The sequence below is a fragment of the Opisthocomus hoazin genome, chromosome Z, assembly GCF_030867145.1.
Source record: "Opisthocomus hoazin isolate bOpiHoa1 chromosome Z, bOpiHoa1.hap1, whole genome shotgun sequence".
NCBI classification, from domain to species: Eukaryota; Metazoa; Chordata; class Aves; order Opisthocomiformes; family Opisthocomidae; genus Opisthocomus; species Opisthocomus hoazin.
This window is the reverse complement of record NC_134454.1, coordinates 16,691,538-16,707,059: the sequence shown is the minus strand read 5'-3', so window position 1 is coordinate 16,707,059 and position 15,522 is coordinate 16,691,538. Positions and strand designations below refer to the sequence as shown.

At 39.9% G+C, this 15,522-nt stretch overlaps 1 protein-coding gene across 4 annotated transcripts in view; it reads left to right on the top strand.

Moving 5' to 3' along the window:
- The window catches only part of GRAMD2B (GRAM domain containing 2B), a 43,820-nt gene extending 28,298 nt beyond the window's left edge, over positions 1 to 15,522 (top strand). For 3 of the 4 annotated variants that reach the window (XM_009932202.2, XM_075411191.1, XM_075411190.1), the window contains exons 6-14: positions 4,106 to 4,201; positions 5,190 to 5,261; positions 5,382 to 5,462; positions 6,164 to 6,275; positions 7,988 to 8,110; positions 8,304 to 8,391; positions 8,661 to 8,762; positions 10,561 to 10,654; positions 14,286 to 15,522. In XM_009932202.2, coding sequence (XP_009930504.1) covers positions 4,106 to 4,201; positions 5,190 to 5,261; positions 5,382 to 5,462; positions 6,164 to 6,275; positions 7,988 to 8,110; positions 8,304 to 8,391; positions 8,661 to 8,762; positions 10,561 to 10,654; positions 14,286 to 14,327 — 810 coding nt within the window. In that variant the 3' untranslated portion in view covers positions 14,328 to 15,522. The remainder of the gene's footprint in view (positions 1 to 4,105; positions 4,202 to 5,189; positions 5,262 to 5,381; positions 5,463 to 6,163; positions 6,276 to 7,987; positions 8,111 to 8,303; positions 8,392 to 8,660; positions 8,763 to 10,560; positions 10,655 to 14,285) is intronic. The other variant, XM_075411189.1, reaches the window with a different exon arrangement.

Genomic DNA, 15,522 nt, shown 5'->3' with positions numbered 1-15,522 from the left:
GGCTGGATCCAAACCTAGCATCTGACCATAACGATTTATGTCTAAAGGATATGTCTAGCATCAGTTTAAGGTTTGTTTACAGTTAAAGGGAGAGAGCAAGAGGAAAAAAAATCATAGGAATTTAGCAGTGATTAATCATTGGTTAACTTAGCATTTACAAAGTGATTAAAAAGCATTCACTACAATCACAATAATAGGACATCATGATTTGAATCGATTCACACAGGCATATAGACAATATGTGTAGATAAAGGTACCTGTTAAAAATTCCCCTCGAGTTCAGTCAAATACTCACTTCAAATGATTTTCCTCAACGGGCAAAGATCGAGCCTCAAGGAGCGAGGGATTGCTGTAGTTCAGCCCAGGTTCTGTGAGTGACAGTAACTTCAAACTTCAGAGTTCAGAGTACTCTGAGAGGCATTCCACTCAGAGGGAGATACTGGGTGCAGCCCACTGCGGTCCAGAAGAGCTCAGAGGGCCTTTCCTGGTACTACTGTTTGTGGTGTCAAAATGAGTGACTTCGGTCAGAAAATTTCCATCCTGGCCACGATTGGTGTGAGGTAATTCTTGCCAACAACAGGGTAATTTTGATGTTCCTTAGACTGTGCAGTCCTGCCCCTTATCAAGAGGGTAGCAGAAGTTCCAAGTATGGTAAGGGAGCGCCTCATTGTCCCAACTCACTGCTGTCCTTCAAAGGCAAGAGAAATGGCTAGTTATCCCAGCTAATTGCTCTTGCAGTACAGGCAAGAATACAATGTCGGCTGTTTCTGAGGTCGCCAGGTGGTCCAATGGGAACTTGGGGGGGAAAGCCACAGCACTACATGGGCCTAGTGTGAAGACCAAAAATGGGACATGAGCAGTCAGGAAGATCCCATTTTACAAGATCATTGTTTACTCTTTGTTGGTGCAGAAAGGACCCACGTTAAGACTTGGGCCCCCTGTGGTGAATGATATGAATACAGATAAAAATAAAGCCTTTCCAAAAAGATTTGTGTTCTGGTTCTGTTGATTTGGAGCTTTTGGAGTGGATTTCTTGGTTTATGTAAAGTCTTGCTTTGAGCTTTTATTGGGAAACAGCTCGATTTGCTGTGAGGATTTCTTTGGCTTCTTTCTGGAGTACTTCCTTGAACAAAGTTGCTGGTTAGGTCCAGACGCTTTGTCAGTCAGCTGGGTGATGAAACCAGTTTAGGAGTTGACAGTATCTCATTTCTCTGCCGTCAACCATTTTGATGGAACACCATCTATCTTTGAAAGGGCTTTTAAGAAGGTAGAATAGATTTAAAGATTGCTTAAAATTATTAACAACGCATTGTTCATAGTGACCTTATGGGTTGTTATATTTTACTGCTTGACCCAAGAAACTGAGTCATTGTTGATTCCTAGTTAATGGATTCTATTAGTCATGGGCAGTACGTTACTGCAGATGGTGTGTATGTCTGTGGAAACCATGTGGCACAAACAAGGAAATCAAAATTAACAAACGGTTTGATACTGCCATTCATAATTAGTAACAACTATCTTGGCAATTAGTTTCATTAAAATTGAAGCTGCTGTACTAGTGATCTCCTGTTCATCACAAACAAATGTGAGACAGCTTTCTAAATTCAAACTAAGGTAAATGTATACAAAAATCTGGTAGAAGTCTACCAAGTAGACTAGAAAGACCTAGAAAAAAAGATGCAGAATGGTAATGATGTTGTACTAGGAAATTATCTTTATCAACAGAGTTTTAAATACAGGAATACATGCATATTTATGTACATGATGAAAAGAGAAAACATATTACAGGATAGGGTAGAATAGACAGTGTTTGTAAATGTGGCCATAGTGATATTCCAAATTATTCAATTCTCAGTCATCGTTTTCAGAAAACATTGCAGGGAGAAGTGAGAGTGAAGGGGACAGGCCTGATCATTTACTTCCAGCTGTCTTCCCCTACCTCTGCAACACACACTTAAAGCTTTGTCACATACAGCAGGCACAAGTTTTTAGGAATGCCACCAACAAAAAAGCAGGAAAATCAGGGATATAATGACAAATAATGTAATGGGAGAGGGAGGAGAAGAGGAAGCTTGACAGGAAGAGGAACCTTCTTAGCAGTCAGATACACTGACAGAGTTTCCGAGACACACAACTTCTATTGCATAGAACTTGTAGAACAATTCAAGCTTAGTGATTAAGTATTTTATTGTGAGAAATAGCGGGTCTACACGTTCTAATAAATTTTTCAACATGAGTTCTTCTACCTGCAGTTTTTTGTTATTGTTGTTGAAAGCTTTGTTGGAGCAAACAGCCATGCAAATCAGGAGACTTTAGTCTGCAGTATAAACACTGTGAATATTCAAAAATAAAAGATTCCTTCTGCAGGACTGACTAGGCTTTGAAAGACATCACTGTCTTTCCAGGTAGTTCTGTTTTAGCTACGTACTGAGTAGCTTGAGTCTTTCCTGCAGCTGAGCATTGTCTTACGAGTTGTAGTTGCTTTCCAAGTTGCCTGCAGGTAAACCTTGCTTCCTGAAATAATTATTACTCCAGACAGAGATAAAGTACTTTGCAGTGATTTTACCATTTTACTCTAATGCTGGGGTACCAAAGCAGTAAGCAAGTACTTAATCCCACTTAAATGCACTTTAGTCTTGATTACAGTAATGTTATCCATCAGAACAGCATGCAGTAGAATGCCATTAACATCTCTGATTTAAACTTCTTTGAGGTCAACTCAACCAATTAGAAAACTTCTAAGCTTGTTTTTTTATCATTACTATTAGCACGATTTCTGCTGAAAAATCTTCTGGTTTGGCTTTGGTTTGTTGTTTTGGTTTGCTTTTGTAAAGTTGTGCAGATTCTGTTCTGACCTCTTGAGGATTCTGGGTTTTTCCTGTCAAACACACATTGTAGCTGCTCCCTTCTCCCCACTCCTAGAAAAAACTGTTTTGGAAAGTGTTGCAAAAACCATGCTTTGGGTAGGTTGTTTTTTTTTCTGCTAGCAACTTTTTTAATGAAACCAAGTACTGAGTAAGGAGCGAATTTCTAACCCTTAGATGACAAGTGGATACTTGACTAGCAAAACTTCAGCAGTGGTTGGCAATCTTGCACCCAGACTAATGTACACAAATCCATTTTTTGGTACAATTTTTCATTTCATTGCTTTGTTGCTGTTCTGAACAACTATGCACAAAGTATCTTTACTCTGCTTCTGCACTGATGTGTTTTTAACTCAGAGCTATGATCACTTGCTGAATAATCTTTGGACACTTTTAATCTTGCTTCCAGATTTCTCATGTAGTTGTGACTGTGTGTGCCAAAGGAATTTTTAACAGGAGCTGTGTCTTAATCGTGCGTATCCAGGACTATTCTGTTGGCCTTACTGGATAAGCTCTAGGCTTTACAGCTGAAAGTCAAACCAGGTATTTGGTCCTTTGTGATGTAGGATTTACAAGAAGAGCCCATACAGAGTGTCTGAAGATACTCTGAAACTTAGCAGACATTAAGCTAATGGGGTTTCATGTAAACACAAAGCAGGAAGGAAAATTGAAAACTTTTCAATGTAAATGTAGACAGTCTGGATGGCGCACACAGGAATCAGTTTAAGTCAGTCAGTGGGTATGTGGGTGTTGGGTCCTTCAACATTACTGAAGGATGAGTTGTTTACTCAGCTGCTTGCTGCAGACTGAAGGACCTGTATGTGGTGAGAAGACTTTTATATTCATTCTTCAACAAGCCTTTCTTGTCTGATCTGCTCTGAAATGTTTTGTTTCTAAACAAAGAAACCTAGTTTTAAGACTGGTTTGTTCTGCAGATCTGTGGTGAACTAAGCCTGTAGTCTTGTAAGAGCCAGCAGGGATTGGGAAAGGAAGACATCAACAAAAACCTGGGCTGGCATCTGGTGAAAACAGAAGTAAAAATAGTTAAGAGATAGTAATAATCTGAAACGATACCTGTTCTATGTGAAATATTAATAATCAAGGACATAGTAGAGAAATCTTTAAATGAAGAGTGTTGAAGGTCTGGCTTATCACAGTTGGTAGGCTGGCTCCTTGTGAAAGAGCATGCAGATTTGTATGTGCGTGTTGGGACTCTTCACAATACATTGATCTTGTTTCAGATTAGTATACCTGTGCTTTCGGTGACACTTTTGAAGAAAACCAAAACTGCCCTTCTTGTGCCAAATGCTCTGATCATAGCAACAGTCACAGATAGGGTAAGTACTGGTAGAGGGTGAAGAAATTGCATTCTACCTACTTTCTTTTTCAGCTTTTTTCTCTTTTTTTTTTTCCCCTACCTATGGGGAGTTATGTGAGGCGTTCTTGTAGGTGCCAAGTGGCCACGTAAGCAGCTATAGGAATTGGTCACATGTGAGCATTTAGATTTAGGACCCTGGAGGATCTGCTTTCTTAGCAGATGATTCTAGCTGCTTCTGCCTCCTGTCTCGTGACAGACAAGGACCTTATTTATTTTTTTCTCTTTCTAACACCCTGTCTTTTTTCTTTGGATCTACAGTAGACAAAGCTATGTAGAACTTTATGAGAAAATAAGAAACAGAACCTCTGGCTGCCACCTGCTCTCTGTGATCTATTATTCCCCATTCTCCAAGACTGCTGTGTAGTAGCACTGGGGGAACTGAAACAGCTGGGTCTGGAGGTGCATGCACAGAGGGTTGCCTGACTTGTTGGCAGCTGTAACAGTATTCTTTCATTTAATTGGGTCTCTTACCTGACCAGCAATACCTTAGATGCACAAAATACAGTTGCTTACAGTGATACTCAGGAATAGCAATTGCATAAATCAGTAGAAAATGTTGTTATCGTAAGAGAAGTTTTAGAAACATCCCATTTTCATTGCACCAATATTTTGTGGATGCATAAGACTACAAAAAGTGAATTGTGTGTATTTTTTTTTAATAAGCGGTAGGTAAAACATAGTATACAACATATTTTTAAAAAAAGAACAGATCTTGACTACGCACTGGTTTCTGCAGCAGAACATGGTAGCTTTACTGTGCCTGTTCTGTGTTCTTTGTCATTACCCTCAGGTCATAGGCTTAGAAGGAGTGGAGGTTTTTCCTGCTATACAAAATTTCTTGAAAATAGTTACTTGGTCAGCAAAACCACCTGTCAGTTTTATTTAGATAAAAGGAAGCGTGTATTGTATGCCTTTTCTCAAACAGTTATGGAACTTTTGCTTTTCAGTATATGTTTGTCTCCTTACTCTCCAGAGATACCACCTACAAGCTATTAAAATCTATCTGTAGACATCTTGAGGTAAGTACTAATGGGAATGAAGATGGTATGTAGTTTTGTGTTCATTATTATTGCTTTTCTGCTTTTAAATGCTAAGTAGTTTCTCAGTGTGTTCCTTGTTAACACTGCTGCTTTTTTCAGGATACAAGTATGGGCAACAGTCCAAATCCCTCTTCTGCAGAAAACAGCTTCAGGGCTGATCGTCCGACAACTCTGCCCCTGGTAAATGGCTTAGATGTTTGCTCTTTCGTCGCATGGCACCTTTCATTGCAAGTACTACTTACAATGTCTGAAGAAAGGAAATGGGAGGAAATAACGACATCTGTTCCTAAAACTTCCATCAGGTTTTAATATTAGGAAGCAGTGGGAATGATTAGCATAGGTGTAATTTGATCTGATCACGTTCAGTACATATACATGTGCATGCCTTGGCTATATTCCATGGTGTATATGCTCTACATAGCTCCCTTTAGCAGTTGGGTTTCACAGCGCTCTGTGCTGGGTTAAAGTTGCTTCTTCCACTGCCATGAACAGTTATTGAAGTGTTTCTGGTTACAGTCCTTTCTGTGTGAGCCAGTTCAGACATATGAAAGGGCTGTGTAGCCACATGTGACGACCGGAGTCTAATTTTGGTAATGCCTGTCCTGGACTTCTCAGTTTATCTAACTTAACAGTCTTTCTTTTGCACATGGACTTAAATCTCTTCACTTAAACAAAGGCAGGGTATGAGTCTTAAATTCTGGTGATCATATGAGGTTGGTTTGCTAACTTGATCTCAGCATCTTGATATCACAGATTGTTCCTGGTTAAACAGTTTTAAATCCGTAATTGATGGTTCAGTTCCTAGAGGAAGGTCAGAGGAACTAAGATTGTTTAGATTTAGAGCAAGACTGAGCTTGCTTGTGACTCTTGCTCCCCATCAGGATTTCAATGAAGACTATTCTGATCTGGATGGAATAGTGCAGCAGCGGAGACAACAGATGGAAGAGTCCAGCAGCACAGGCTCACAGACCCCAGAGCTGGAGTGCTTCCAAGGTGAGTGGGATCGTGGGGCCCCAAGAAAATGAGAGTGGCTTAGCTCTCAGTTTTGCTTCTGTAATCCCATCATGATGTGGAATCTACATTCTCCACAGTCCTGGAGAATTACATGGTTTTCAATGTCTTCCTCAAAGCCACAATAACTGTGTTTCTTTTATTACATCCCTTTGTGATCCAGACTCAGGCAATGACTTGGTCAGCATTTGATGTGGTTTGTCACTACTGCCTCCAATTGCTTATCCATGCACTATCTGCTCCCTACATCCACCATCAGTTATGCTAGCAGAGATACAATGCAGGAGAAGTTCCTCCTATAAAAAAGAAAAGAAAAACAAACAAACAAAAACCACTATTCTGAAGTAGTTCAAGTCACAGTGTAACATATTTTAAACTATATGAATAACATTCTGTGCCATGGTTGCTTTTGGTCATCAAAAAAGTTATTTTTAACGTATGTTTTTTGTGCATTCATTTTTTGAACCCTCTTTTTGTTCTTTGCTGTTGTTAAGGCACTTGAAGATACTGTCCAGAGTTGTTCTTAACTGTTCTTGCTGTTTGTAGTCTCTTATGCCTCAAGTTCTTCATCTAGTTAGTAGCAATACGGTGTAGAAAGTCACTGTGTATAAGTTCATAAGTACAGCAGAACTTGTTTTATTTATCACATGCTGAATGTTATTAGCCAAACCTAGATTAATGTGTTGTTACGCTGTTACTGCTCCGGGTTCCATCATACTGTGAAGCACTTTGTGTAAGAAGAAACTTCTACCATTACTTCTAAATTAAACACTTTCATTTTTTATAGCAGTTTTCTGTCATGTCAGTTTTAATTAATTCTTCTTTTTTGCTTTGTGTCTTCTGTTCAGTGGTATGATTTGGGGCTTATTACTTTCATTGGTCTTTGGTATTTACTGTGTGTGTTTTTTTTAATTGTTCAGTGGTATTTGTCAAGCAGTAACTAAATTGTGTTGTCGTCACTTGCCACATGAATGCTTCTGAATAATGACTTAACTTGCTGTCTTACTTCCTTATGGTTAATAACTACTTCGAACCTTTCCATTTTCCTTTTCTGCATGTTTAAAAAACAATATTGAGTTAAGGAATCGCCCTAGGAAAAGAGTTGAGCGGTGGGGGGAGAGCACATCTGTCACTTGTATTTCTGTTTCTCATGCATCATTAGAGCAGTCCAGGACGTGCAAGTAAAGCATGAACAAAACTGAGTGTGACTGGATTTTTCTGTCCCATCTCTTTTAAGACATAATCTGCATTTTAAAATCAGTCAGGAAAGGGAGCTCTAATCTCCTTTTTAAAGTAACAATGCAATATCTCCATTTGATATTGCTATTAAAGTAATTTGGAGTCATGACTCTAGCATATTCAGTCCTTGTGTGAGATTACTTTTGTGTCTGTATAGTCTTCTGAGTGGAAATTTAGTGATAACCTTCAAAGTTTGCACAGATTGCCATCTTTCAAAGGACGTGGAGATGTAAATGCAGCATACATCGTCCTTTTTCAGTCCAGGTGTTTCTTTATATTTTGCGATGACATGGAATTACTATGTAAACTATTTTAAGGCCACTAAACCAACTTCTGCTTCCTGTCCAAGTCCAGAAATGCTCCTTTTAAAATCCTGCTCTTCCCCTAATCTTTGACTACCAACAGCTTCCTTTGACTTCATATTTCAGCTTTACTAAAAATCTTCCTTTTGACAGATTATCATGTTGTTGAGACACAGACTCACTTGAAAGTTTCCAAGACTGAGGCAAAGTCTGTCCGTTCAGATGCACACAGTAAACGTGGACCTGATGGAAAAGCCCGCAACAGTCCTCGAAATGGTAAGGAGTCAAGGGCAGATCTTCAGCTGGAGTTAGGTGAGAGAAGTTTGCATAGTTGTGTCAGTTCACATAATTTGGAAGATCTCTGTCTTGTGTATCCCTATGTTTATATTATCTGTTGCATGCTTCAAAACACCATTTGTGTGCCACGGTCTGCTTTGATCAAAATGATTCTTGGTTCTTCTCCTCGCAGGCCATTCTGAACCCTTGAAGCTCTTCCACAGAGTGAAGTCCCAGAAGCTCCTATCTCTGAACCATGTACTTGTATTTTATGCAGTTCTGTAAGTTAACAATTACTACCAAGACTGTCAAAATACTAGGATTTTCTTGCAAGTTAGTTTTACAGGTTACTTAGCAAAGCCATACTCAAGGCTGACATTTTCATAACTGTCTGAATACCACTAATGGTTATTCCTGAGATGTTTCTAAGAATGATACCTTAATTATTCAACATGTACAAGTAACAATTTAAATGGCTTTTAAAATTAAATTTGTCAGGTACTTCTAAAGTTACCATTAACTAATTTACCTTATTTTTCTTTCTTTACAGTGTTTGTATATTAATATTTTCTACCTTCTACATGAGATATAAAATCAGTGTCCTGGAAGAACGTCTTATTTCCATCACATCCTTTGATTCACATATTAAGGAGTAAGATACATTCTGTAAAATGTTGGTTTTTTTAAATCTTTTTCTGGTATCTGTCATGCTCATCTATTTTCTTCAGAAATCACTGTGATACTGCAATGCCTGTGTGACACTTTAGTGTCCTGTAGTTCTTGTATCTGTAATAGCCTCATCTCACAGCTTTCTATTTAAGACTTTCAGTACAAAGGTCATGGTGTACTGCTGCCTTGAGAATGTTTCAGATAGCTGTGGGTAACTTCAGTGTAAACTGCTGAAGCAAGCAGTTCCTTTCCAGAGCCGTGATTCTGTCGAAAAGGTGTGACTTCTGTCTTTAGTCTTCCTGTCATTCGATTAATCTAAGATGACAGAATGACAGAAGGTACTTCATAGTCTTTAGACTAATAAATACATCTGACTTGTTGTGTAATGTTTTCTGAAGCTTTGGGCTGCCTATATTCTCTTTAGAAACTGATATGCTGCTTGCTAAAATTAAAAAAAAAAATTAAAAACAAATCACACCACAAAACCAAAGCAAAACAAAAAATCCAAACACACTAAGGGAAGGTTTTCTGTGTATTTGAAGAGGAGACAGGGAAAAAGGCCATAGTGCCATAGATAGTTCCATTCTATAGCTGGAGTCATGGGTGTCATCTGTCCCTGCATGTTAATTTTTTTTTTTAATATCCATGTTGCATGGATAGGAGAAATGTAGACATCAAATGGAGAGGCAGTACAGGGGCATACACCACAGCAGTTTGCCACTGTAAGTTGTATTAGCTGCCTGCTAATCTCTTAGGACAGTAGGCAGTTGACTGGATACTGCTGAGAATACTAATCAGTTTATTCAGCATTAAATTTTGTATTAACTCTTCTCCCCTTCTTATAACAGATTTTTTCTGAGCTCCCTGAAAAACATGGCTTCAAAAGTAATTTGTAAATCTTAGTGCAAAACCTGCAGCTACATGCGGCATGAGTGGGAATGTTGACAGGTGGAGAAGCACCACCTGATAAACAGAGGGGGAAAATAAAATTCAAGGCAGAGCTGTACCCCAGCTGAGTAGACCTGCCTGCAATGCGTTTTGAACATGGAGCAAGATCTTGAATAAGCATGCTTGTTAATTCAGCTTTCTTTGATGAGCCATCCATGACAAACAGGTCATGCTGACAATGCTCTTGTGTTCATATTGAACAATGACTGTGCTGCTTAGGATCCAACTGCTCTCAGCCGTCTTCTGTGGAAAGCAGTAGGACTTGTATACATGTGTCAGAGATTGGTTCTCGATGAAAAAGGAATAGGAAGAAAATGGTTCTTAAACTGGCTTGCATTTCTACTTTACCAATAATGCAAGGAGAGGGGTAAACCTACCTCTAACAGTTGGCAGTGTCAAAAGCTATTTTCCCACCTTTGGCATGTGTTTCTTAGCAGGACGCTGTGTCCCCCTTCTGAAGCACTCTTACACGAGGAAGTTCTGTTTTCTGTTGCTATGATCCCAAACAGTACAAGATACAGGATGACCTAATGTGCACTTCTATAGTGTCAAGGAGCTGGGCTTTCTAATTTCCTCCAAGTCACAGGACATGGAACTCATGCAACTTTTCAACTTTTTTCCAGTGGAAATAGCTCTAAAGTTTTCCATCCAAACTTCTGGAGAATGAGACCACAAAGAATGTGGTCAAGAGTGCAGAAGTGCCTTAGGCTTTTATTTCTGTAAACAAGTACAGTTCACAGTGTCTCCACTGTATTCCCATCTACATGTATATCTCAGCTCTGTTTTCCTCTTTCTTGCTGCTGTCACACTTACTTCTTCATTTTGTTTGACAGACATCCAGTGCGCCAAGGTTTGGGATCTCATCTGCAAATTAATGCTGATGCCCTTTGTGAGGAGTTAACTGCTAATCTTATAAAATTGGAAAAGGTAAATTCCTATGATATAATACAAATGCTGATAGACTAATCTGGTTATTGCTGAATTTCTGTAGTCTGTTATTTTGAAAAGTGCCAAGTTACCCCCAGATTTGATACCAGAAGCTGGCATGTTTTCCTAGATGAAGGACTGGGTTTTGGACTATAAATTAGCCCAAATACAAATATTAGTATGTATAAATGTTTTGCCTTGAGCTGAGGCTTACAAGTAGGAATACTAATAAACTGGACACTTCAGGGGTGATTATTTGCATCTGATTATCTCAGGGTTTTTTTTTGGTTTGTCAAGGCTAAGGATTTTGAACTTAACTTTTATTACCATTTGATTAACTTTTCTGTCTGGGGCTTTTGTTTGAGTTTTACTTTTCTGATTAAGAAGAACGATGATGACTTTCATATGTAGTCATCCTCTTCATGTGAGGTGGCTGGAATCTGCCTGTTTCACTTTAGTAACACAAATGCTGCTGCATCAGTTGTGTAGTTCCGTATACCTGACCTTTACTTTTTACCATTCTCTAATTGCAAAGGTAAGTTCACTTACTGACTTAAACTGGAAACCTATTCAAAACAAGGGTGGGTGTGCAGGGCTGTTTTCCACTTCAGGCATTGCGGTGGGCTAACCTTGGCCAGCAGTCATATGCCCACCCAGCCGCTCCCTCTCTTCCTCTTCCTGGCAGGGCGGGGGGAGAAGACACGATGACAAAACTCATGGGTCAAGATGAAGCCAGGGAGATTTCTTACCAGTTACCACCCCAGGGAAAAGACACTCAACTTGGGGAAAAGCAGTTTAATGTAATGCCAGTTAAAACAGATTTGGGTAGTGAGAAACAATGACAAATGATAGGACAACATCTTTCCTTCTCCCTGTCCCAGGCTCAACTTCACTTATTTGCTCCTGATTCCTCACCTCACAACCTGCCGCCCAAGTGGGGCTGGTGGGGGGTTGCTGTCAATAGATAACAATTTTTTCGCTGCTGCTCCTTTCTTCCCCCATTTTCTCCCTGCTGCTATGTGAGCTCCTCCAAGGGCTCCAGTCCTTCAGGAAGTAACCGCCTGCTCTGGCGTGGGTTCTCCATGTGGGCTGCAGCATGGACATCATCTGTGTTGTGGAGCATCTCTTCCCCTTCCTCCTTCTCGGGTGTTGGTGTTCCCTCTGTTGTTTCTCATCCTCTTACTCTCCTTCTCTCTCTGTTTGGTGTTTTTCCCCTTTCTGAAATACACTTTCCCAGAGGCTCCACCAGCATCTTGGCTGAGGAGCTCAGCTGTGCCCTGCGGTGGGTCCATGCTGCTGGAACAGCGATGTCCAGCACAGGGCAGTCCCTGGCCTCTTCCCTGCAGCCCCCTGCCCTGCCCCTGCCTCCAAATCTTGACAGCTGCCCCCAGTACAGTTGTATGAAATGTTACATGTTGGGAAGGTATATACTGGCCAAGCATGAAAAAAAGTATTAGTGGAGCAAAAATAAAAATTACTGGAATGCCTATGTGCTTAAGTCACATGAGATATTTTTGCCTCTGTTTCTAAAACTGAGTGTGTGCCAAGGTCTTTCAGCAGCTTTTTTTTCCCAAACCAAGTTTCTCAAAGAGCATAAAGCTAGGAATATATCATATCGCTGTTTACCTATGTGGCATAGGTTTTAGAAAGACTGCCAGAAAGAACTTTTTTCCCCCCACTTCTCCACCCCCTTGGCTGTGGAAGTCGAGAGTAATGCTAGCATAACCCCTCTGTATGCTCTGGGTAATAACAATATGAATACAAGGGGAAAATGCTTACCAGATACAATCTTTCGCCAAATTAGGTCATTTAAGAGGTTACAGCTTTCCAGCTATCTGGGTCAGTCTGGCAAGATGGTTCATGAGAGACCTCACTTCATTTCTGTGGGAAGCTGGCCAGCCAGCCCTTTGCAGCAGGCCTGGGCACTTTCCCGCTCCCTTATATAGTCTCTGCTTGGAGACACAGTAAAAGGCAGCTGGACGGTTGGGTCATTCAGCTGTTCCCAGAGAAGTAACCCTCTGTCCTGAATTAGAGTCTTAAGTCATGTGCTTTTTTCAGTTCCTTTCCCTTAGCCTTACCTTGTATTTGCCAGATACTCTAGACATAATCAGCTGCTGTGTATACAAGCTAAATGAATATTGCCTGTAGCTGCATGGTGCCACATCCCAGTCCTCTCTAATCTAGCTGCGCAGTGGTTAGAACAGGATGTTTGACCCTGCCCTTGTACTGCAAAACTGATAGAAGTCTAATAGCTTTATGTTCTCTAAGCAAAGTCACTGCAGTTGCTTAACTGTTTCATATGCCTCAGTGAAAAGTGCTAGTAATTGAGTGCTGTGGGCTTCGTCAGCAGAGATGGTACCATAAAAGTTCCAGTGTTGCTTGTCGTCTGTCCCCTCACTTCCTATGAAACCGCAGCATTGTAAACTAGAGCACAGAAATAATCTACGTTAAAACTAAAAATTACTCTCCAGTTAAAAAATGTTCAGTGCAAGAGTATGCTGCAATGAGTTTTTCAGTGTGACCTTGTGATTTTTACAAGCTCTGCTTCATACCTGGAGCCAGGGAATGGCCACGGCTTAGCAGAATTTTGCTTTGGCATGTAAGTGTATTTGACAGGTTGTTAAAATGCACTGTGTCTCTCAGATGATAAAGCCTTAAATTATGTCAGGGAAAACGTGTCATAATGTTACTCATTCCCTTATTCTAGTGTAGCTAGTTAAAAGGAAATTCCTATGTATGCGCTGACTCCTATAAAATTAGGTGCTTCTTACTGTTTTCCTTTCCCCAAAATGCCCCTCTTGAAAAAGATGTGCATCTGGGCTAGAAATCACGAGGTGGGATGAAGAAATGGTATCCTTGAACAGGAAGTACAATGGCTCCTCAATGTTAAGCCTGAAAGTGGCTGTGCCTAAGCCTTCAGTAGTCAGTGACTGCTACTTAGTAAGATAAAGGGAACATGTATTCCAGGAGATGTGGCCCATTATATTCTACCCTCTTTGCTTTTAAGGACAAGAACATAAAAGGTGGATAAACAGGCTGTGTAAAGTAGGTCTGCGCAAATCATGCCTGAGGATGCGACTGGCTGGCATTGCCTTCAGTGTAAGAGGGGAAGATAACCCACAATCAGTACACTAAATCTGGCAAATGGGACATGTCTGCTAATGGTTAGAAGACCTTGTTTTGCTGTGCACCAACAACAGCTGAACCTGTTACAAAACTATTTGAATTATCCACTTAAACCTAAGGGCTGTGACTTCGAAGTTTGAGGCTTTTACCTGGATTTTGTCAAGTTCAAAATAACTCTTGTTTCTTGTCCTTTGCTTTCTAGCTCTGGATTTTTTCTATCTTATTTTCTCATATCTAGTGAAGGAGAGAATCTATAGGAGGAAACTGCAAGAGATACTTAGAATATGAATGCTAGGTGTGCTGCTGGCTGATTGTATCCAGATGTTTTCTTTGACTCTAGTACAGGAAGCATTTGACATGAATACCATTGATATGAATAGTTGTGACAGAATTAGTGTGCACATGGGGAGTATACTGAAGAGTATGTCTTGATTTTTTTTTTTTTATTTTTTAATGCAGCATAACAACTTCCTGCCTCCCAATTATTTTTCTGTCTTTTTCTAAGATACAGAACAATTTACAAAAACTACTTGAAGATGGTGAATGAAACATTGATGTTCTTGGACTGCTTCAGACCTCATTCTTCTCTCTTCACAAACAGTTCCAAAGGAGCTCTGCTGGCCAGAGTTCAAGCTTTATTTTCAGTCCAAGCCAAGCTGAAACTGCTGTAAAGCTCATGTCATAATGCAAAAAGTCAGTTTGTTCTTGAGCATGTATCTGTATGCTTTGAAATCGTACATGTTTTGATCTACATGTATCTATATGTTTTGAAAATAAGGGGATTTTTCTTTCTTTGTTGTGTGTGAATTAATGGATTTTATAGCTTGCTTGATTCTAAACTCACTTACACCAGTGCAAACCTGGTGCAACTCCTGTTACCTCAACAATTGCTTTCTTCCTGTTGTCCTAGAAGTGTAAATGGGAAGAATTTCCATTATGACTCATGTGCTGAAGTGCTGTGTGAAGGAGCTGGTGTTGGTTATGGATCGGTGCTGTGCTCTTCAGTTTTACTGCCTTGTGCCCTGGCGTCCTAAAAATCAGATAACAGACACCTCTGGATTTGGTTATGTAAAGTTCTGAATGTTCAAGGTGTCCTCAGTTCTCAGTTGCTGTGAAAATGCTCAATTCCACTTTCCGTGGCATTGCATCACTGCTGAGGGTAAGGTCTGTTTCTACTGGGCATTCAATTTCTATTGAAGTCAAGCTTGAAATATGTATGGACTTGCCAACTTACAGTCGAGTTGCTTATGAATAGCAGTGTGGATGTGATACATCCACACAGCTGAGAAAAACTGCTAGTTTTTTTGTCAACTCATACGGTCTCTGTCTGTTAATTTAATCGTTGTGAAGACCCTCAGACAGCTTTGCTTGCAGTTGCATGGGGTTTTGGTTGGCTGAGCAACGGCAATTTGTGCTTCAGTTTATGGAAATCTGGTCTTGGTATGTGGCTCCAGGGGCCAGCTATTTCCACATAATAGGAACTGAGGAATTAATGGTGCAGCAATACAAACAATCAGTAGAGTAAATGAAAAAGTGGACACCTGCTTTGTTATATCATACTATTTTTTTTTTTTCACAGTGCCTAAGATGGGATAACTGGGGATTTTTAGCTTTCTGATTCACCAAGCAGGCTAGTTAGTTTTTAAAAGCAATATTTAGGATAATAACAACTAGTATCTGTAAAGTAACAGTATTGTTTATAATATGCTATGCATTTCAGAGCCATTTCTGTGAAATGTACC